This window comes from Eublepharis macularius, chromosome 1 (assembly GCF_028583425.1).
Source record: "Eublepharis macularius isolate TG4126 chromosome 1, MPM_Emac_v1.0, whole genome shotgun sequence".
Taxonomy (NCBI): domain Eukaryota; kingdom Metazoa; phylum Chordata; class Lepidosauria; order Squamata; family Eublepharidae; genus Eublepharis; species Eublepharis macularius.
The window spans coordinates 138,019,364-138,041,799 of NC_072790.1; the positions used below are offsets into that span (position 1 = coordinate 138,019,364).

The following is a 22,436-nucleotide window of genomic DNA, read 5'->3' on the forward strand; positions in this document are numbered from 1 at the left end:
ATGTGTTCGCTACGGCGGCGAACGCCAAAGCCCAGACGTTCTGTTCCCGAGCAGGGAGCGACCCGCTCTCTATTGGGGATGCCTTCCTGTTTACGTGGAACCAGGGCTTGCATTACATGTTTCCGCCCTTCCCCTTGATAGCCAAGGTCCTGTGCAAAATAGAGGAGGACAGGACAGACTGCATCTTAGTGGCTCCATTTTGGCCGAGGCAAGTCTGGTTCCCAAGGCTCCTGCAGCTATCTCAGCGGACCTATGTGAGGCTGCCCCCTTGGCAGGATCTTTTGAAGAACGGGGACATTCTTCACCACGACCCCGGGAAGCTGCATCTGGCAGCTTGGCGGATCGTCCCTCCTCATTGAATTTTTCTACGCAGGTGGAACGGGTCCTCTTGAATGCCCACAAGCCATCTACCCGGCGCTCTTACGAGGCCAAGTGGCGGAGGTTTGAGACCTGGGCACGTGAGAAAGGGGTGGTGCCTACGGATAGCTCCCTAGGGCTGATTTTTGACTATTTGTGCCTCCTGAGGGACCAGGGATTAAGGGTTACCTCCCTCAAGGTTCACCTGGCAGCTATTTCTTCTTCCCACTCTCGAGTTGATGGTAGCACGGTTTTTTCCCACCCAAAGTCCCGCCAGTTCCTTAAGGGAATGTTCAACCTCTACCCACCAGTGTCGCCTCCTGTACCACAATGGTCACTGTCTTTGGTGCTGGCACGGCTAATGTTGCCTCCCTTCGAGCCTTTGGCGACCTGCCCCTTGGACCTGCTATCGTACAAGGTGGCATTCCTAGTGGCTATAACCTCTGCCAGGAGGGTCAGTGAGCTCTCTGCGCTAAGGTCTGACCCCCCCTTCCTTTTATTCCATCCCAATAGGGTGGTATTGCGTCCCTGCCTGGGCTTCCTGCCTAAGGTAGTGTCCACTTTTCATCTGTCGCAGGAGATATCGCTTCCTGCATTCTTTCCTCACCCCTCTTCCAAGGGGGAAAAGGCGCTGCACACTCTGGATTTGAAGAGGGCGCTAGCTTTCTATCTGGACAGGACAAAGGGCTTCAGAAAGTGTCCTCACCTGTTCGTGTGTTTTGGGGCCAAGGACAAGGGCAATAGGGCTTCCTCGCAGACTCTGTCCAGGTGGATTGTGACGGCCATTAGTAAGGCCTATTCCCTGGCTGGGGCGAGTTGCCCGCTGCAGGTTAGGGCCCATTCCACGCGGTCCCAGGCTGCCTCTTCGGCTCTCCTCCGGGGGGTTCCGTTGGCTAGCATCTGTAGGGCAGCCACCTGGTCCACGGCTGACACCTTTGTCAGGCATTATGCTGTGGATGTGGATACAGGGCGAGATGTGGCTGTAGCCAGGGCTGTATTGCATTCCCTTTTTTCCTAAGGGGTTCTGGGATGCTACGCTATCATGCTACAATTTTGTAGTTGTATGTTTTATATGTATATATGCTTATATATATTTATTGAATATATCCTTATACAAGTGGTGTATATATGGGAGTATATTGTATATATGTGTTATTTTTGTATGTATATTTGTGTATAGTTATATGTTGTTTACACTTGTTGATGGTTCTTGTGTGATACAATAAAATTGTGTTGGACTTCACCCCACCTTCCTTATTGTGTGAAGCTTGGTACACTCCCATGTGTGGAGGCACAGAAGAACGAAGATGAAAACAGGGTTGACATACCTGTAACTTATGTTCATCGAGTTCTTCTGTGCTGACACACAACCCTCCCTCCTACCCCGCTGTGAATTCCAATGCACAATGCTGTGTGGGCTATAACAAATATTGGTGTCTATGCAGGTTGTGGCTATGTGTATTGGTTAGGCGGCGGCAAGGAGAACTGAGGGAAGGGGCCGTTGGTCGCTGGAGGAGCACGTGACCGTTTGGGCGGGAAAACGGTCGCTGAGGCGCGCGACAAACGGCCCCTTCGGAGCTATAGAAGCTATGGAAAATTCTCCGGCGGCTGGCCTGCGCCTGCGCAGTCCCATGTGTGTCAGCACAGAAGAACTCGATGAACATAAGTTACAGGTATGTCAACCCTGTTTTATCTTGGTTGTCTGTTCTTTTTTCTTTTTTTCTCTTTTTTAATGTATTTTATTTTATTAAGGGTTATCTAGTACATAGTCCAGTTCAATTCTTACTTTTACATTCACTCAACAATATTTACGAGTTTTACTATTAACATTTAAAGTTCCTTTTTCTTTAATTTGTTTTCCCCATAGAGTTCCATGAAAGATTAGTTGTTCTCCAGTTACTTATGTTTCTATTATTGACAGGTAAATTGTGTTCGTAGATTGTATGTCACTTTCCGTAAAATTCTGTTGTCTTTTCTTTTCCTGATGATTGTTGAATTCTTTCTGTGATTTTTTCCGTAATCATTTGGTCCCACACCTTACTAAGCCATTGGTCTATATCTGGCGCTGCCTTGGCATTCCATTTCGTTGTGATTATTGTTTTTGCTGCTACAAGTAGGCTACTGATGAGTTCTTTTCTAATTTGCAGAACTTTATTTTCTTGCCATAAGTCTAGGAATGTTATTGTTGGTTGCAGTTGTATTGAATACTTAGTTATTTTATGTATGATTTCTGCTACTTCCTCCCCAAAGGCCATTATTTTCAGATATGTCCACCAACAATGGCTGTAAGTCCCTGTAGCCCCACATTCCCTTTAACACAATGGCGGGTAGTTTGCTGTTAGCTTTGCTAATTTCCTTGGTGTATAGTACCAATAGGATATTATTTTAAATGTTTGTAATTTGGTAGATATAATTGATGAATTGAATAATTTTGATGACCAGATTTCCCCCCATTGCTCTGATGTGATTTTTAATTCCAATTCTTGTTCCCATTTTTTATACATATGTCTTTTTATGTTTCCTGATTCTAATAAAATGTTATAAAGCTTAGATAAGAGCTCTTTCTGTTTATATTCCTTTTGTTCTAATAATATCTCAAAATCAGTTTTTTGTTCTTTAAGTATCTCTACAAGACGTATTTGAGATGCCATATAACTGATTTGAAAATATGTAAACCACAGGATTTGTTGGTTTGTTTTTTCTTGGTTATCTGTTCATGATTATCTTGTTATGTTCTTGGTTATCTAGATATATACTTAATTCAGAACTTTTCTCTGTATATATTTTTAGGTGGAGATAGAGAAGTTGGACTATCATCACTATTTACCACTGTTTTTTGATGGTCTGTGTGAGATGCAATTTCCCTATGAGTTCTTTGCACGGCAAGGCATCCATGATATGCTAGAACATGGAGGGAACAAGATTCTTCCTGTCATTCCTCAGCTCATTATCCCAATAAAAAGTAAGTGGGCATGTGGGGGAAGAGCTAACATTGAAGTTATGTGATTTAGCTTTTGGCAAGTTGCTAATTAAGCAGTACATCTTGACAGGCTTTGTATTTCCAGTATATGATGGTAAATTTGAGTCAGTTGTGACTTGTGAGACCCTGAAGGCTTTTGCCTTCAGTAATACAATATTTGCCCTAGTACCATAGAACTGACAGTCTGGCTTGTCTTTTTTTTATTGGAATGTCATCTTTAGTACTAAGAAAGTTAAATTGTCTGATTTTTTTTTCTGTTTTAAACCCATCAAACTACCACATGAAAAATCACGCAGTGAAAGAAGCGACAAAAGAAGCCTCGACTATTTCAAAGGTCTTGGCTATGTTGTTTTTATTATTTTCAAACACCCTGCTCTTATATCTTCCCTCATTAGCACCGTTGTTTAGGTTACTGATTTCTCATGTAACCAAGTTTTATTAACCTGCTTACATGTTAACCAAAATCTGACCTTAGATATAAGATAATTTAAAACAGCGTATTTTTCACAAACACTTGTAAACTGTTCACATGTTTTTGCTTCTTCTGTACCTTGAACAAATTTTTTCATTAGTTTTTGAAAGCTCCGATATATACAAATAGTAAAAATTCTTTCTAAGAGGCTGAATCTAGCCCTTATATGAGTATTTCTTTTGTTGCCCCATTTCTTTTTTTAACTTTTCTTTATTTGTAGTCCATTTTTCTCTCTGAGACTCAAGGTGGAGCCTTACTCATTTCTTACCAAGACTGAAGGCACGATGGTTAATGCCACAGCTTAGCATCCTCCTAATGCCTTCTTGATCTCCCCCATAGAAAGTAATTGTTTGGTTTTGCTTACCACCAAGGCTGGTATGGGAAAGCAGAGCTACCCCTCCTCATAACTCTTGAACCATTCCTCATGGTGGAGAGTGCCCTCAAGTCATAGCTGACTTATGGCAAGAGACTAACAGAGGTGGTTTGCCATTGCCTGCCTCTGCAATCCTGGCCTTCATTGGAGGTCTCCCATCCAATTACTAACCAAGGCCAACCCTGCTTAGCTTCTGAGATGTAGCTGGAAAGTTTTTTGGGTTGAAAAGTTTTGGGGAGGGACTAGAATGAACCTAGAATAGTTATGAATTAAAGAGAAACAAGAAATAAATAACAAGGAATAGATCAGAATTTGCAGTTAAAAACCTAAGACAATGTGTTTTTGCCTTCATGTAACTGCCTTTCATTGTTCCACATTTTAACCAACACTACTGTCTGTTTGGCCTTTTCAAATGCATTGTAAAAGTATTTTTAAACACATGAAAACAACACAAGAGTAGGGAAGAAATTCAGAAAAAATATGGATGCCTTGGAGGGACTGATGTATCAAGAAAGGTTAAGATATATAGATTACAGAGTGCAGATGTTAACAGTTTGTAAATGTAGTTTCCAGAGAGGTGGATATTCTGCTTTATCTTAAGTGTTTAAATCAAGACTAGGTACCTTTCAAAAAGAGTCTAGATTGAGCTGGGAATTGCTTAAAGTTCAGCTTTTTGTGCCTTTGGGACTCCAGATAAGCATTGTATCACACAATCAAGGCCAGCTAAACTACTTTGTTATCTTAGGTGAAAAATTAATTTTGCCACTCCCCTACTTATCTTGTATATGAGAGATGAAGTGGTTGTTTTTTTCTTTCTGATTCCAGCTCTCTTCTCCTTGCTCCATACACTTGAATGGAGATAAATGCCCATTGTTATATGAACAGGGCTGCAGCTAACACCTTTCTCCATTCATATGTAAAGAGGGGGAAAGAGCTTCCAAAAGGGAAATCTAGAGCAGAGTACACAATTGCCTGTACATTCCAGACCCAATTTTCTAAGGCTGCCCTAAATTGCCCATTTTGTTGAGCCAGTCCTGCCTACAATGAATGCACAATTCTTACCCGGTTTAATGTAATGTTTTCTTTTTTACACATTGTGCTTTTCTTGTGGGATTACAGCATTGTCCCAGCACTCAAAATAGAATATTTTCTAAAAGGGTTAACATGTCTACTTCCCAGTAGTAATTCTTATTAATGCTGTTGTTAGTTCCATGTGGAATGTGATTACATGACTGTTATAAATACCTACTGGTTAGTGAAAGTGACATCATGGTTCAAAAGTGAACTAACACTTCCTGCCCTACTTTTGCCAGCAAGTGTGGGAACTTTTTTGTCATTTGGAAAGGGCAACATCTTTGCAGGACTTGAGAATGAGAGGAAGTTTGGAGGTTTCAAAGGTTCCTGTGCCTTTAGTGTGACCAGACCTTTAGCTATAATGTGCCTCAAAAAAGGCACAGGAGTAACTAAAAGTGGCTGCCACACAAAGTGGTACTCTTTTAGTATGTCCCTGCACCATTTGTGATAAACGAAACTGATGGTCCATCAGAGGCATAATAAATATGCAGTTTTGCTGCTTGTTGGGTACTACAAAAATGGGGTTGTCAAGCATAGTTGTTCAGATGTACTTGGATTGCTTGATCACATTAGGTAGATCTGTTTTAAACAGTCAAGAGTGGTAGGCATGTTCGTCTGTCTGTAGCAGTAGAAAAAAGCACCTATAAGACTAACAAAATTGGTGGTAGGGCATGAGCTTTCGTGAGCCACAGCTTACTTCTTCAGATACAGCTATAATGTGAGTCTACCTGTCCTTATATCTTGGAGAGTGGAGTGACTACAGAAGCAAAATGATAATAGCCAGTGAATGACAATAGCAGCCGTGATTGAATAGGGTGGGGTATGCATACAGGTGATATGTGTGGAGAAATTAGCATTGGTAATGAGACAGGAAGCCTATGTCTTGATTTAGCCCAGGTAGATGCATTGTCTTGAGCTTCATTATCAGTTGCAATTCAGCAGTCTTTCTTTCTAATCTCCCTTTGAAATTCCTCTGTAGGAGAACTGCTACTTTTAGGTCTTGGAAGGTTAAAATGTTCCCCCATTGGTTTTTGAATGTTTTGGTTTCTGATGTCAGACTTATGTCCATTAATTCTTTGTCGAAGGGACTGGCCAGTTTGTCCAATGTAGACAATGGAGGGGCATTGCTGACACGATGGCATAAATCACATTGGAGGATGAGCAGGAATATGAACCCGAGATGGTATGGCTGATGTTGTTGGATCCACAGATGGTGTTGCTCGGATCTATATGAGAGCAAAGTTGGAATCTTGGTTGGTTTCAGGCCTTGGTACCAGAGTCCATGTTAGTGTTAAGTAGTTTATCATTGTGGGTGAGTAATTATTTCAGGTTAGCAGGCTGTCTGTAAGCTAGAAAAAGTCCCCCTCCAATGCCTGTGTAAGGAACGTGTCGCAATCCAGCGTGGGTTGTAGGTCATTGATAATGCATTGGAGTGGCTTGAAGTGTGGGCTGTAGGTGACCACCAATGGTGTTTTGCTGTTATTTTACTTGGGCTTTTCTTGTAGCAAGTAGTCCCTGGGTGTTATTCTGGCCTTTCCAATAATCTTTCTCACTATGTCAGGGGGATATTGTAGTTGCAAAAATGTCTGTTGCAGATCCTTCAAGTGACTATCTCTGTCTGAGGGGTTGGAGCAGATGCAACTATCACATAGGGCTTGGCTATACACAATGGATTGCTTGATGTGTCTGGGTGGTGGCTCGAGGCATGTAGGTATGTTTGCTGATCTGTTGGTTTCTGGTATAATGTGGTACTTATGTGTCTCTCGTGTATCCATACTGTGGTGTCCAGGAAGTTTATTTCTTGTGTAGAATGATTTATAGTTTGATGGTGGGGTGGAAGTTGTGGAACTTCCTCAGACAGAGATAGTCACTGACAAGGTAGAAAATCAGTTGCACCAAAGCAAAATAGCTTAGAGTATTAATGAAGTAGAGAAATGGAGAGGACAGAAAAATATTTTCCTAAGGTTTTCTTAATTAAACGAATAATATCAATTCCTTTTCTTCTCACATTAGAGATATTTAAAATCATTGTGAATGTATGGAATATTGTTATTTCAGTGTTTATAGCATAGCATAGATTGATCAGTCTTTCCAGAGAATCTTCATTGCACTTAGTAGTTTCCTAATAATAATAGATCCAGAGGAGTTAGCCGTGTTAGTCTGTAGTAGCAAAATCAAAAAGAGTCCAGTAGCACCTTTAAGACTAACCAATTTTATTTTATTGTAGCATAAGCTTTCGAGAATCAAGTTCTCTTCATCAGATGCCTGATCCGAACTGGTCAAATACAGAAGAGGAGGGGAGGGGAAAGAACGGGACATATATCACAAGAAGACAGGATGCAATTAGTGTGAAGGCAATCAAAACATTCCTTTGCTTGTAAATGTAAACATCTCCTTTTGGTGTGGAGTCAGTTTGCCGCAGTGAAGGTATACAATTCCTATGTAGTATAAGCCCTCGATAACCACAGCTCTCCCTGCCAGCTGCATCTGACAAAGAGAACTGTGGTCCCCGAAAGCCCACACGCACTCAGGCTGAGATAATTGACAAACAAAGCCCACACCAGGCGTCTCTGGGCTCCCCCAGACCACGCCTCTGTAAAGGAAATCTGTTACCTGTGATAATGTGATAACCATTCATAGTCTCTATTCAGTCCCAGCTTGACAGAGTCAAATTTGCATATGAATTCCAATTCAGCAGCCTCCCGTTGGATTTTGTTTTTGAAGGGTTTCTGTTGAACCACAGCGACTTTTAAGTCTTTGGTGGAATGTCCTGGTAGATTGAAGTGTTCTCCCACTGGTTTTTGGACGTTTCCATTTCTAATGTCAGATTTGTGTCCATTTATTCTTTTGCGTAGAGGTTGGCTGGTTTGTCCAATGTACAGAGCAGAAGGACATTGTTGGCACATGAGGGCATATATCAGATTGGAGGATGAGCAGCTGTAAGAGCCAGAGACAGTGTAGTTGATGCCATTGGGTCCTGTAATTGTATTCCCTGGGTAGATATAGGGGCAGAGCTGGCATCTGGGTCTGTTGCAGGGCCTGGTACCTGTGCTGGTGGCCCTGCTGGCCGATTCATGATTGTAAGTGAGAAGTCGTTTAAGATTGGGGGGCTGTCTGTAGGCAAGGAAAGGTCTTCCACCCAGGACTTCTGAGAGAGAGGTATCATTTTCCAGGATGGGTTGTAGCTCCCTGATGATACGTTGGATGGGTTTGAGCTGGGAGCTATAGGTGACAACCAGTGGTGTTCTGTTGTTAGTTCCTTTAGGTATGTCCTGGAGCAGACTGTTTCTGGGTACTAGTCTGGCCCTGTTGATTTGTTTCTTCACTTCATTTGGTGGGTACTGTAGTCTCAAAAATGCTTGTTGTAAATCTCTTAAGTGTGAGTCTCGGTCGAGAGCATCGGAGCAGATACGGTTGTAACGTAAGGCTTGGCTGTAGACAATAGACCGAGTGGTATGTTTAGGGTGGAAGCTGGAGGCATGTAGATATGAGTATCGGTCTGTTGGTTTCCGGTATAAGGTGGTATTTATTCGTCCATTATGTAGTTGTACAGTGGTGTCCAGGAAGTGTACCTGTTGTGTAGAGTGGTCCAGGCTTAGGTTGATAGTAGGGTGAAAGTTATTGAAGTCCTGATGAAATCTCTCAAGGGCTTCCTTCCCATGGGTCCAAATGATGAAGATGTCATCCAGGAATCTTAAGTATAGTAGTGGTTCCAGTGGATGGGAGCTGAGGAAGCGTTGCTCCAAGTCCGCCATGAATATGTTAGCATATTGTGGTGCCATGTGTGTGCCCATGGCTGTGCCATTAACCTGTAGATATAAGTTGTCACCAAATTCGAAGTAATTGTGAGTGAGTACGAAGTGACAAAGTTCAGTGGCGAGGTGTGCTGTGGTTTTGTCCGTGATAATATTCCGTATGGCTTGCAGTCCATCTGCATGTGGGATATTGGTGTACAGCCTTCACACTAATTGCATCCTGTCTTCTTGTGATATATGTCCCGTTCTTTCCCCTCCCCTCCTCTTCTGTATTTGACCAGTTCGGATCAGGCATCTGATGAAGAGAACTTGATTCTCGAAAGCTTATGCTACAATAAAATAAAATTGGTTAGTCTTAAAGGTGCTACTGGACTCTTTTTGATTTTGCTACTACAGACTAACACGGCTAACTCCTCTGGATCTATGACCATGGAAAGCACTGCATTCAGCCGAATGGAGAGGAAATCCATCAACCTCATGAAGAAACTGGCACAAATACAAACAGACATCATCTTTCTTTCTAAATGCAAAAGACTGGACATTCTACCCAAGGGACTTCGTGTGAGGAATCCATTGAAATCCACTTACTACACAGACTACAGTGAGAAACTATGCAACACCTTATCCAGGAAACTCTTAATTCACCTCATTGGACTGATGTACAGCAAGCAACAATGGATCAAGCAAGAGATCTCTGAACTAGACTCTTCCATGAAGTACAGCCCTTCTGCACAGACCGGGAACTGGCAGATGTTTACCACAACCAGAGAAACTATTTATCGCAATCTATTCACTGAATTACAGAACAAGAAGGAGAAGAAATTCTCAAAACTCCTGCCTGCAACAGAGAGCAAAAACACTTTGGATCCACCAAGCAACATCATAAATCTTTCCAGTTACAAGCTGAGCCCAGCAGAGGAATCAGTCCTCTCACGTGGACTATCTTTTTGCCCAGCCAGACAAACCATACAACTTTGTGGAGACCTGGAGGCCTATTTTAGACGCCTAAGACTGAAAGAATTCTTCAACTACTCTGCTGAACAAAACGATGAACAAAGCACTGAACAGACACCATCACAGCAGCCTCAGCAGCCCCCACCCCCCCAACCCAGCAATACGTAACCATCGTTACAAAACTCCAGGAAAAAGAATTCCACATGGACACCCCCTGAGGGCCGTAACTCCTCATTGGACTTTTACATTGAATGCTTCCGTAGACGTGCTCAGGCTGAGATAATTGACAAACAACAACACCTAAAGCAGAATCTCAGCCGTGGAGAAAGAGAGGCCATAAACAGCCTCCAAAATAATTCTGGCATCGTAATCAAGGAAGCTGACAAAGGCGGAGCAGTTGTCATCATGGACAAACAAAATTATATACAAGAAGCAGAAAGACAACTCTCCAACACAACATTCTATAAAATACTACCTTCTGACCCCACGGAGCAATACAAAAGGGAACTCAATAAAATATTAAAAACACTCCCCATGGACATACAAGAATGCATCCATATGGACACACCCCAGGAACCACGACCAGGAAGATTCTACCTACTACCCAAAATCCACAAACCAGGTAACCCAGGATGCCCAATTGTTTCAGGAAAATGCACCATCACAGTAGGAGTCTCGGGATACATGGACTCTATCCTCAGGCCCTATGCCACCAGCACACGCAGCTACTTACGGGACACCACTGACTTCCTCAGGAAAATACAGTCCATTGACAACCTACCAGATGACACCATCCTAGCAACCATGGATGTGGAGGCCCTGTACACCAATATCCCACATGCAGATGGACTGCAAGCCATACGGAATATTATCACGGACAAAACCACAGCACACCTCGCCACTGAACTTTGTCACTTCGTAGTCACTCACAATTACTTCGAATTTGGTGACAACTTATATCTACAGGTTAATGGCACAGCCATGGGCACACACATGGCACCACAATATGCTAACATATTCATGGCGGACTTGGAGCAACGCTTCCTCAGCTCCCATCCACTGGAACCACTACTATACTTAAGATTCCTGGATGACATCTTCATCATTTGGACCCATGGGAAGGAAGCCCTTGAGAGATTTCATCAGGACTTCAATAACTTTCACCCTACTATCAACCTAAGCCTGGACCACTCTACACAACAGGTACACTTCCTGGACACCACTGTACAACTACATAATGGGCGAATAAATACCACCTTATACCGGAAACCAACAGACCGATACTCATATCTACATGCCTCCAGCTTCCACCCTAAACATACCACTCGGTCTATTGTCTACAGCCAAGCCTTACGTTACAACCGTATCTGCTCCGATGCTCTCGACCGAGACTCACACTTAAGAGATTTACAACAAGCATTTTTGAGACTACAGTACCCACCAAATGAAGTGAAGAAACAAATCAACAGGGCCAGACTAGTACCCAGAAACAGTCTGCTCCAGGACATACCTAAAGGAACTAACAACAGAACACCACTGGTTGTCACCTATAGCTCCCAGCTCAAACCCATCCAACGTATCATCAGGGAGCTACAACCCATCCTGGAAAATGATACCTCTCTCTCAGAAGTCCTGGGTGGAAGACCTTTCCTTGCCTACAGACAGCCCCCCAATCTTAAACGACTTCTCACTTACAATCATGAATCGGCCAGCAGGGCCACCAGCACAGGTACCAGGCCCTGCAACAGACCCAGATGCCAGCTCTGCCCCTATATCTACCCAGGGAATACAATTACAGGACCCAATGGCATCAACTACACTGTCTCTGGCTCTTACAGCTGCTCATCCTCCAATCTGATATATGCCCTCATGTGCCAACAATGTCCTTCTGCTCTGTACATTGGACAAACCAGCCAACCTCTACGCAAAAGAATAAATGGACACAAATCTGACATTAGAAATGGAAACGTCCAAAAACCAGTGGGAGAACACTTCAATCTACCAGGACATTCCACCAAAGACTTAAAAGTCGCTGTGGTTCAACAGAAACCCTTCAAAAACAAAATCCAACGGGAGGCTGCTGAATTGGAATTCATATGCAAATTTGACTCTGTCAAGCTGGGACTGAATAGAGACTATGAATGGTTATCACATTATCACAGGTAACAGATTTCCTTTACAGAGGCGTGGTCTGGGGGAGCCCAGAGACGCCTGGTGTGGGCTTTGTTTGTCAATTATCTCAGCCTGAGTGCGTGTGGGCTTTCGGGGACCACAGTTCTCTTTGTCAGATGCAGCTGGCAGGGAGAGCTGTGGTTATCGAGGGCTTATACTACATAGGAATTGTATACCTTCACTGCGGCAAACTGACTCCACACCAAAAGGAGATGTTTACATTTACAAGCAAAGGAATGTTTTGATTGCCTTCACACTAATTGCATCCTGTCTTCTTGTGATATATGTCCCGTTCTTTCCCCTCCCCTCCTCTTCTGTATTTGACCAGTTCGGATCAGGCATCTGATGAAGAGAACTTGATTCTCGAAAGCTTATGCTACAATAAAATAAAATTGGTTAGTCTTAAAGGTGCTACTGGACTCTTTTTGATTTTGCTAATAATAATAAACATTTATCTTTCACTGTAAGCTTGGTAGCTTATTTTAGCATCCTATTGGCTGCTTTCCATTGCCATGTATGAATTTCTTTTTAAAATTCTCTATGTATTTATAGAAGTACTGTCTGGAAATCTGTAGAATATTTTTTTGGACACATGCCTCCCAAGCCCCAAACTGAAAGACATGGATTGCAACCCTAAGCAGAATTATACCCTTCTAAGCTTAGTGGATTTAGAAGGGTGTAACTTGGTTTAGGATTGAACTCTCAAGTAAAGTTTAAATGTACAAATCCTAATTTGTAAGCAAACCTAAAATATGGGACTCTATAATATATTTACTGCTTACATGAACAACAGGCTTGGGGCAGACAGCTTCATAGTCTCCATCTGCCTGCTGTTTGGGTCACTAATGGCTACAATCCTAAAGATACTTTTCTAGGAGTAAGCTCCACTGAATATGTAGCATACTTCTGAGTACAGCTGCTTAGGATTGCTTCCTAAATTCTGGCAATGAAATGCAGTGAATGCCAGAGAGGCTAGACAATGCACCCACAGCTAGACATGGGCATGAACCGCATTACAAACTTCAAAAACCCACAAAAATGACGATCACGCGATCGCGATTCGGCGGCTTGTGATTGTCCATGGCCAACGAACCAGCATTCGGAAGAGGCCTGGTTCGGTGCATTCGCCCTCAGTTCGGGAAGCCAGACAGTCAGGCACCAGCAATCAATTCCCCTGGCAATAGAGCCGGGGGAATGCCTGAACTCTGTCTGTGCTCCTTCTGTTGCCCTCGAAACCCGAATGGAAGCTTACCTTGATCGGCAGGTCTTCCTTCCAACCACGGAGCTGCAAAGTGGTTACAAGTTGGGAGAAGACACCCAGGGGAGGGAGGGGGAAGGGGGTGTCCTGTAGCCACGGGCACTCCAATCTCATCCCTGCAAACCCTGATAGGCAGCTCTGATGGCCAAACGCAGACCTCCTGCGTTGCTCAATGGGACCTGTGCTTATAAATAGCCGTGGGCTCCCAGGCTGGGTTTTACTTTCAGCGAGCAGTGGAGTGGGACAGAGCTCTTGCTTGCCACTTGCTAGCCTTTGAGGAGAGAGACTGAGAGTATAATTCAGTTTGGATTGGGGGATAGGGATCTATCTCCTCTGGTTCCAGGGCTGCTGCCTGGCTCTGAGGCCAAGCTCAGTGGGCACCTTGGCTGAGGGCTCACATACATTATTGATCAGTGTCTGATCGGGTCAGGTCTGTGGGAGTGGTGGACTAGGGCTCTAGTCCCTCCTTTCCTCTGGTGCCAGGGCTGCTGCCAGGCCCTGGGGCCAAGCTCGGTGGGCACCTGGGCTGAGGGCTCACATAAGTGCCTGATCTGTTCAGGTCTGTGGGAGTGGTGGGCTAGGGCTCTAGTCCCTCCCTCCCTCTGGTGCCAGGGCTGCTTCTTATTATTACTATTATGGTTCTTAGTCTCTGTGCCTGTTCTTTCCAGGCATCTTGGTGTGCTGAGCTATGGCTGTAGCCCCAGCCCCTGATTACAGTGCTGCTGCCAGGCCCTGGGGCCAAGCTCAGTGGGCACCTCAGCTGAGGGCTCACCAAATGATTCCTATTATTATCACAATCATTATCATTTTAATTCTGATTCTTATTATTACTATTATTATTCTTAGTCTCTGTGCCTCTTCTGTCCAGGAATCTTGGTGTGCTGGGCTACGGCTGTAGCCCCAGCCTCGGGTTCCAGTGCTGCTGCTAGGCCCTGGGTCCAAGCTCAGTGGGCACCTCAGCTGAGGGCTCACACAGTGCCAGGGCTGCTGCCAGGGCTCTAGTCCCTCCCTTCCTCTGGTGCCAGGGCTGCTACCTGGCCCTGGGGCCAAGCTCAGTGGGCACCTCGGCTGAGAGCTCACATTGATTATTACTAATCAGTGCCTGATCGGGTCAGGTCTGTGGGAGTGGTGGGCTAGGGCTCTAGTCCCTCCCTCCCTCTGGTGCCAGGGCAGCTGCCAGGCCCTGTGGCCAAGCTCAGTGGGCACCTCAGCTGAGGGCTCACACAGTATTATTAGTGCCTGATCTGTTCAGGTCTGTGGGAGTGGTGGGCTAGGGCTCTAGTCCCTCCCTCCCTCTGGTGCTATGGCTTCTGCCTGGCTCTGGGGCCAAGCTCAATGGGCACCACAGCGGAGGGCTCACAGTATTATTTCCAGTGCCTGATCTGGTGGTCAGACATCTTGGTGTGCTGGGCTAGGGCTGTAGCCTCAGCGTCTGGTTCTAGGGCTGCTGCCAGGCCCTGGGGCCAAGCTCAGTGGGCACCGTGGTGGAGGGCATACAGTCATCTCCTTTCTTGTTCTCCTTAATTCTAGTTTGGTGGCACAATGGGTCTTCCTCTTGTGTTGGCCGCCAAGGGTGGTTGTGGGGTAAGGTGCGATGGCAGTCCTTCTGGTTCAGTTGTGGAAAGCAGTATTGGGTGTGGCTCGGGGGCCGCAGAGAGTCCTCCCGCTCCCCCCAATTCACCTGTGTGGGCTGTGGAGGAGGCCAAAGAGGTCTTTGCACAGGGGAGAGAGAATTTCTCTCAACATTTTGAGGAAGGGTGGGTGGGCAATGGCTCCCTGGAGGAATGGTATGTGTGTTATTGTCACGCGGGGAGGCACCCCCTGGCGGCAGCGGCAGGTCTGGGCGGGGCTGCCCTGGCGGGTCTGTGCTGGTGTCCTGGGGCAGTCAGGCGGGTCCCCCACAGCGGCGGAGGCTCCTTCCTGGGCGGCTTCAGACTTGGGCAGCCCTTGTCTGAACCGGCAGACTGGTCAGCACGTGGCTCCACCCTGGCCAGCTGCACCTTAGCCTTCAGGGCAGTCTGTCCGGCATCAGCGGTATGCGTACCTACGGACCGGGTGGCAACACCGACACCTTCTCTCACACTTCCTCCTCAGCCTGCCTCCAGAGCCTCCTTAAATCCCCTCCCTGCCTCAGCTCCACCCTCTCCCCCAGGTGCCCCCGCCCAGCATCAGGCCCAACACCTGGGCCAGGTGTGGCCCCGCCCACCGGGCCCACCTCCCTCTAGCCCATTGGTGGGCTGCTTGCAGGGTTGCCCTGCTCTCCCCCAATCCCCTCTGCCCTCCACCCTTCTCCCCCGTGACGGGCAGTGGGCCCAGCCCCTGGCCAGGTGGTCCGGCCCTTCCCTGGGCCGCCCTCCAATCCCGGGCGGGCCTGTCCCTTCCCTCACCCCGCCGCCTCCGGCCACCATCCTGGCCGGCCGGGCGTGCCTGTGCCGGTGTCTAGTGGCCCGGTGTGGCCTCGCCTCTCCAGCTGCGGCCTTCTCCCCCACCCGGGCCTCGCTGCTGCGGCCGGGCCACTGGCTGCGTCCACCGCCATTTCCCAGCACGGCTGACGCTGCGCCCGCTCGGGGCCTCCGTCTGCGGCGCAGCCACGGGTGGCGGAGCCACGGAGGCGCCGCCACTGGGGCCCATGGTCACTGGCGGAGGCCTGTCCCCAGCCCCCACCTCCAGGTAAGTGGGCCAGGGATCGTCGGAGGGGTGGGGGCGGTGGGAGTCCGAGGCCGGTGCGCCGGGCCTCGGACAGTTATGAAAGATCCCTCCTGTTCCCATCCCAAACTCTTGGTGGTGTCCTCGCCTGCAGTCCACCCCTCACCCCGTCGTCCATGTCCAGCCCCACAACGCAGCCTGTAACTGTGCATCCTCCTTCCCCTGTGACAGTTAGTGGTCGATGTTTCAATGCCTCCATATGGAGGCACTTTTGGGCCCTTCCCGATGATCCCCGTGTGGTGCGGTACCGTGCCTGTGATGTCCTGGTGCACAGGGGCAAAAATCCGAAGCACCTGACTTTGACCGCCCTGACTCGGCACCTGAAGAGACACCACCTGAGCCTGTCTCCCTCCTCACCTGGTGAAACATCCATTGGGGGTAGAGAGGGGGTGACCAGCTCTTCTGAGTGGGGGTCAGTGGGAGGGTCACTTTGCCCTGAGGATGATGCTGGTGGGAGTAGAGCGCTTCGGCAGGCCACGCTTGTGGAGGTTGTCCCCTTGGAGTCTGGGACAGTGCCACTTAGAACCTCGAGACTGATGGCTCCGGAGGCGGCTGCTGCTGCACTGTTCCTCAGTGGGACCCTTGGGTGAGGACCCACGGTGGCTGGGGGATCAGGCCCCCGGTCCGAATGACATGTCCTCTCCCTCCCATGGCTGGAAGACCAGTGCGCTCCTCTTTGGCCTGGAGGTTGGGGGGGATCTTCCCACTTACCCCCCACATGACAGGTCCTCTCCCTCCCATCCTTTCCGGCAAGTCAGGAAGGTGTGTACTGTTGGCTGCCGCTGCCACACTGTTCCTCAGTGGGACCCTCGGGTGAGGACCCGCGGATGCTGAGGAATCTTCCCTCTCCCCCTTCTCATGATGACATGTCCTCTCCCACCCACTCCGGGAATACCAGCACGCTCCTCTTTGACCAGGAGGTTGGGGAGGGGGATCTTCCCACTTACTCCCCACATGACAGGTCCTCTCCCTCCCATCCTTTCTGGCAAGGCAGGAAGGTGGTTGATGCTGATGGCAGCCTCCTTTGGGCATTTGTGCAGAAGCTCAGGAACTGTTGCACATATAGTTAAGCCGCACAGTGCCCCTATCCATCACAAATGCTGATCACTCTGAGCAGGGGGGAATGGGTCCCTCGACTCATGTCCATCCTGCAAAGGCAGGAATGTGGCCGATGTCAGCTTCTGCTGGTGCTGTCATGTTTCTGTCTCCCCCTCTCTGGAACCACTCTGACCCATACAAGCAATGTCACCTATCCTGCCCATCCCCTACTTGCCGCAAAAGCAGGACGGCAGAAAAGGTCAGCCCCTGCTTCATGAGGGACTATCCTGTTACTGCTCCCATCTTGGTTACAGAGCTCGGTTGCGATTGCGCAGCCGATTGTATTGTATAGGGATACAGTCAGTTGACAACACGGTGGCTCCCCTTTCAATGGGACTGACGGGACCCCTTTCAGCTTGGTGGAAATGTGTCCTACAACTCCCATCCTTTCCGTCAAGGCAGGAAGGTGGGTGCTGTTGGCTGCCACCATATTACTCCTCAGTGGGACCCTCAGGTGAGGACCCATCACGGCTGCTGGGGGATCCTCCCCCTCCCCCTCCTCATGTCGGACAGAACAAGAGAGAGAGACAGACGGAAAGATGTATTGAAAACAAAAACAAAACCACTGGAAAAAGATGGACACACAAGCCTACATATGGATGATGATAGAGAAAGGAATATAGAAAACAATATAGTTATAGAAAGAGAAAAAAAGACAGCTAGAGATGGAAAGAAATAATAAAGGGCAGATATATGTAGAAAGAGATAGATTCAGATAAATAGTGGTGAAATCACATAGGAAGAGACAGAGAGAGATCGAAAGTTGCAAATAGACAGTGAGAGGGAGAAACAGAGAAACAGAAAGGGGCACACAGATATCAACTGTTCTAGAAGTAGAAATAGAATGCAAATGCATCAAGGAGATATAGAATCGAACAGAACACGCCACATCCATGGAGAAAAGGATTGAAAATCAAAAACAGAGAAAGAGACAAACAGTACAGAATGTATCAGTATAATGAAAAAGACTCTAGAATGTATGCACAAACATTAGAGAATGAATGTTAACAGTTAAAGAATGGTATATGGTTGGAGAACTGTATGTAGAGACAGATAGAGATTCCCGGCCTGTCCGTGCCAGGAATACCAGCTCGCTCCTCTTTGGCCTTGCGGTTGCAGCGGGATATTCCCACTTACCCCCCACATGACAGGTCCTCTCCTTCCCATCCTTTCCGGCAAGGCAGGAAGGTGTGTACTGTTGGCTGCTGCCGCTGCACTGTTCCTCAGTGGGACCCTTGGGTGAGGACCCGCAGATGCTGGGGGATCAGGCCCCCTTCTGAATGTCATGTCCTCTCCCACCCACTCCGGGAATACCAGCGCGCTCCTCTTTGGCCTGGCGGTTGCAGCGGGATATTCCCACTTACCCCCCAAATGACAGGTACTCTCCCTCCCATCCTTTCCCACAAGGCAGGAAGGTGTTTACTGTTGGCTGCTGCCGCTGCACTGTTCCTCAGTGGGACCCTCGGGTGAGGACCTGTGGATGCTGGGGGATCTTCCCCCTCCCCCTCCTCATGATGACATGTCCTTTCCCTCCCATCCTTTCCGGCAAGGCAGGAAGGTGGGTACTGTTGGCTGCTGTCAAAATTTTCTTTAGTGGGACCCTGAGGTGAGGACCCACAGTTGCTGGGGGATCAGGCCCCCGTCCGAATGTCATGTCCTCTCCCACCCACGCCGGGAATACCAGCGTGCTCCTCATTGGCCTGGCGGGTGGGCACATGGGGGGTGCCGCCAGCGAACAGCCCAACCCCATGCCCCCTCAGGGGAGGTGGCTCGCACCGCATCCCCGTGCCAGCCAGGCCCGGCAGCCACCGTCATCACCCACATTCCTGCCCTCGCTCGGAATACCAACAACAACCCTAGGCACTGCTCGGAATACCAGCATGCTCCTCTTTGGCCTGGTGGGCGGGCACATAGGGGGTGCCCCTGGCGAATGGCCAGACCCCCCACCCCCTGAGGGGAGGCAGCTTGCTGCCAGGCCTGGCAGCCGACAGGCCTAGCAACCGCCGCTGATACACAGCTTCCCACATCGCTAGGAATACCAGCGTGCTCCTTTTTGGCCTAGCAGGCGGGCACATGGGGGGTGCTGCCAGCCCCCCGCCCTCTGAGGGGAGGCTGCTCACCTCTGCCTCCCCATGCCAACCAGGCCTGGCGGCCGCCGTCAATACTCACCTACTGTACACTGGTCCAACATCAACTGGTGGCTCTAATTGTATCGAGTGGGAGTTTCCTGGGGGTCTTGCATTGTAGAGGGTGTAACTCCAAAATCCCTTTTGCAATCTTGTCCAAACTTGGGTGATGGCTGTAGGAGAGCCTGCAAAAGACTCCCCAGGAATATGGGCTCTCTAAGTGCCATGGGGGGCGTTCCGCAAACTGCGAACCAATTTGGCAACAGAAAATGTTCGTTGTGGTTCACGACCTCGAGATCGTCGTCGGCACCGAACCGCGAACCACTGGTTCATTAAATTTTTTTTGGTTCGTGCCCATGTCTACCCACAGCCCTTGCTATTGTTGGAAGAAGCAATGTCTGGTGTACAAAGAGAAAGAGAAGACCCTACAAGGGGCAGCAAGGACTGGTCAGGTAAGAATGTGAGGACAGCACCTCTCTTTTCTATTGAGTGTTATTTCCTTGTCTCCAGGTTGTACTATCAGGGCAATATCCTGCTTTTTCTCGGAACCTCTTTCTCTCAGTCAGGTAGATAGCTAGATGTCTATCTCTCCACTTTACCATCAAACATGTTAGTTCCTAAATACACTTTCTTTATTCTTTAATCAGTTTGAGTGACTATTGCTGTGTAAATACTATGCCAACAGCTATCGTATCTCATCTCCCTGTCCTACAGGCAGCCAGAGTCAGTCCAGGTCCTGGAAGGTATGTGATCAGCACATGGGAGACCACAGTAGTGGCCATGGAATGCACATTCTGTGTAACAGATTTTGGAATTTTTTCATAAGATGTCTTTTGGTGAATAGCAGCTAGCAAATTAAACCCCTCAGAGTAAGATCTTACATTGTGTGCACATACAGAACTGCTTTATCGAGGCACCAATGGCCTCCCTGCTCTTCATCTCAACTGGTTCAGACTTCTTCTGGGATGATAGTGACTATTTTACTTTCAGGCTCACATTCCATAGAGAAGAATTCGTGTACTTGACCATGCACACCTACATAGCTCACCAGTATTTTAATACATAATTGCAATATAAATTTTGAAATGCAGAACTATCATGGATTTTCAACAAACCAGCTATGGAAGGACTCCTGGAACATTCATGGATTTTCAACAGCATTTAAAACATAAAAATATATTTAAGATACATTATGTTTACACAAAAAAATGGTTGAAAGCTTTATATGCCTGCAAATTCAACATGTACTAAACAGAACATTTTAGTAGAGAAAAGATAAGCTTGAAAAAGTTTGTCTGGAAAGAAAGAAAAAACAGAAGAAATAAAAGAACAAATAGTTAGGCATCAAATTAGCATAGCAAAATTAGATTTATTTATTGTTTGTTTATTTTGTTGGATTTCTATCCTGTCCTCCTTGAAAGTGGGCTCAGGGCAGGTAACAACATAATAAAATCATTAAAACAGCAATTTAAAATACAATAAATAGTTAAAATCATAAAAAATAAAATCCACAGATCTCATTAAAAAGTGGAGCAGAACAAAGGAAAACAGACAAGGGACCAGCAGGATAGTTTGCCAGCTCCTCAAGCACTCTCATAGGCCTGGCGGAACATCTTTGTTTTACAGGCTGAACAGAACTGTTCAGCTCAACTGGGAGAGCATTCCACTAGGCTGGAGCCAGAGCCAAAAAGGCCCTGGCCCTGGTTGAGCCAGTGCAGCTGGCGCAGTACAAGTCAAATAGGTTGTTGAGCCGGATTCCCGAGCTCAACAACCCCCGACTCAAATACAGGACCTCCTTCTTCACAGGGTTCAATTTCAGCCAACTCTGTTTCATCTACATAGTCACAGCATCCAAAGCCCTGGCCAAAATATTCAGAGCTGCATCTGGCCAGCTGTCTATCAACAGATATAACTAAGTGTCATCAGCATATTGATGGCATCCCAGTCTGAAACTTCGAGCTAACTGGGCAAGGGGTTAGCACTGGAGAGAGAATCATCCTTTGAGGAACACCACATACCAGTGGGTACCTTGGCAACATCTGCTCCCCAAGCACCACACTCTGTCCCCATCTGTTGAGAAAAGAGACCAGCCATTGCAAGGCAGCCCTATGTATTCCTACATTGATGAGGCGGTGAGTCAGGAGGTCAAAACTGACTGCATTGAATGCTGCTGTCAGATCCAATAACTCCAGCAGCTCTGACCCACCTCGATCCAGATGCTGATGAAGATGGTCTGTGAGGGCGACCACTGCTGTCTCCGTCCTTTGGCCAGGGTGGAAGCCAGACTGAAATGGATCCAGGACCAAGGAATCATTTGGGAATAGCTGCAGCTGCTCTGCCACTGCAAGCTCAGTTGCCTTAACTAGGAATGGGAGATTTGAAATCGAGTGGTAATTGGACAGATCAGTGTGGTCCAAAGATGGCTACTTCAGAAGGGGCCTTACCACTCCCAGATTGAAATGAACTCCTGGACAGTGACAGAGAATGAGATCAAAATCAGAGCCAAATAAAATGTTAGAAGAAAAGCAGCAAGGAGACTAAAGAAAATAGACTTATAATTGAACCTTGCTGCACCAGCGCAAAATCACACATTAGAATGTTATTCTGACAGTTAAGGGATGCTACGCTGAGACTGAAGATTGATGTGTTCATGCAAATGTTAAGTATTAGTGAAAATTATTCTGTGTTTGAATGTAGAACACTTCGGATCCAAGATTAAATTCAAAATAGTTTGGTGGAAATATTTTTTGACTTCTATATATCTTGATAAAATTCATCTGGGAAAAAAACCACAATGATATATTTAAGGAACAGAGAAAAATCAGAGGAGAGGTTTGTGACTTGATAGAAGGACAGAGTGAATGGTCAGGTATATGCCTGACAAATGCATTCCAAAGAAGTTTTATTTTTCTTGGGACGTGAAAGGAGAACTGTGGCAGTTTGAGAATTTTTAAAATAAGACATTTTAAACAGAAGAGAGAAGTGACTCTACCATTAAGAATTTATATCTATTTTAATCTAAGCTTGGATTATAATATAGTAGAAAAGGGGTGAAATTTAGAACTGATTTTGTAAAGAATAAGATAGGGAGGTTAGGATAAGTAATACCTT

General features: G+C 46.9%; 1 protein-coding gene across 1 annotated transcript in view; it reads left to right on the forward strand.

Annotated features, from left to right (window-relative positions):
* Positions 1-22,436, forward strand: part of PACRG (parkin coregulated) — a 456,930-nt gene that overhangs the window by 194,571 nt on the left and 239,923 nt on the right. Inside the window, exon 3 of the mRNA XM_054998188.1 lies at positions 3,148-3,319. Coding sequence (XP_054854163.1) covers positions 3,148-3,319 — 172 coding nt within the window. The remainder of the gene's footprint in view (positions 1-3,147; positions 3,320-22,436) is intronic.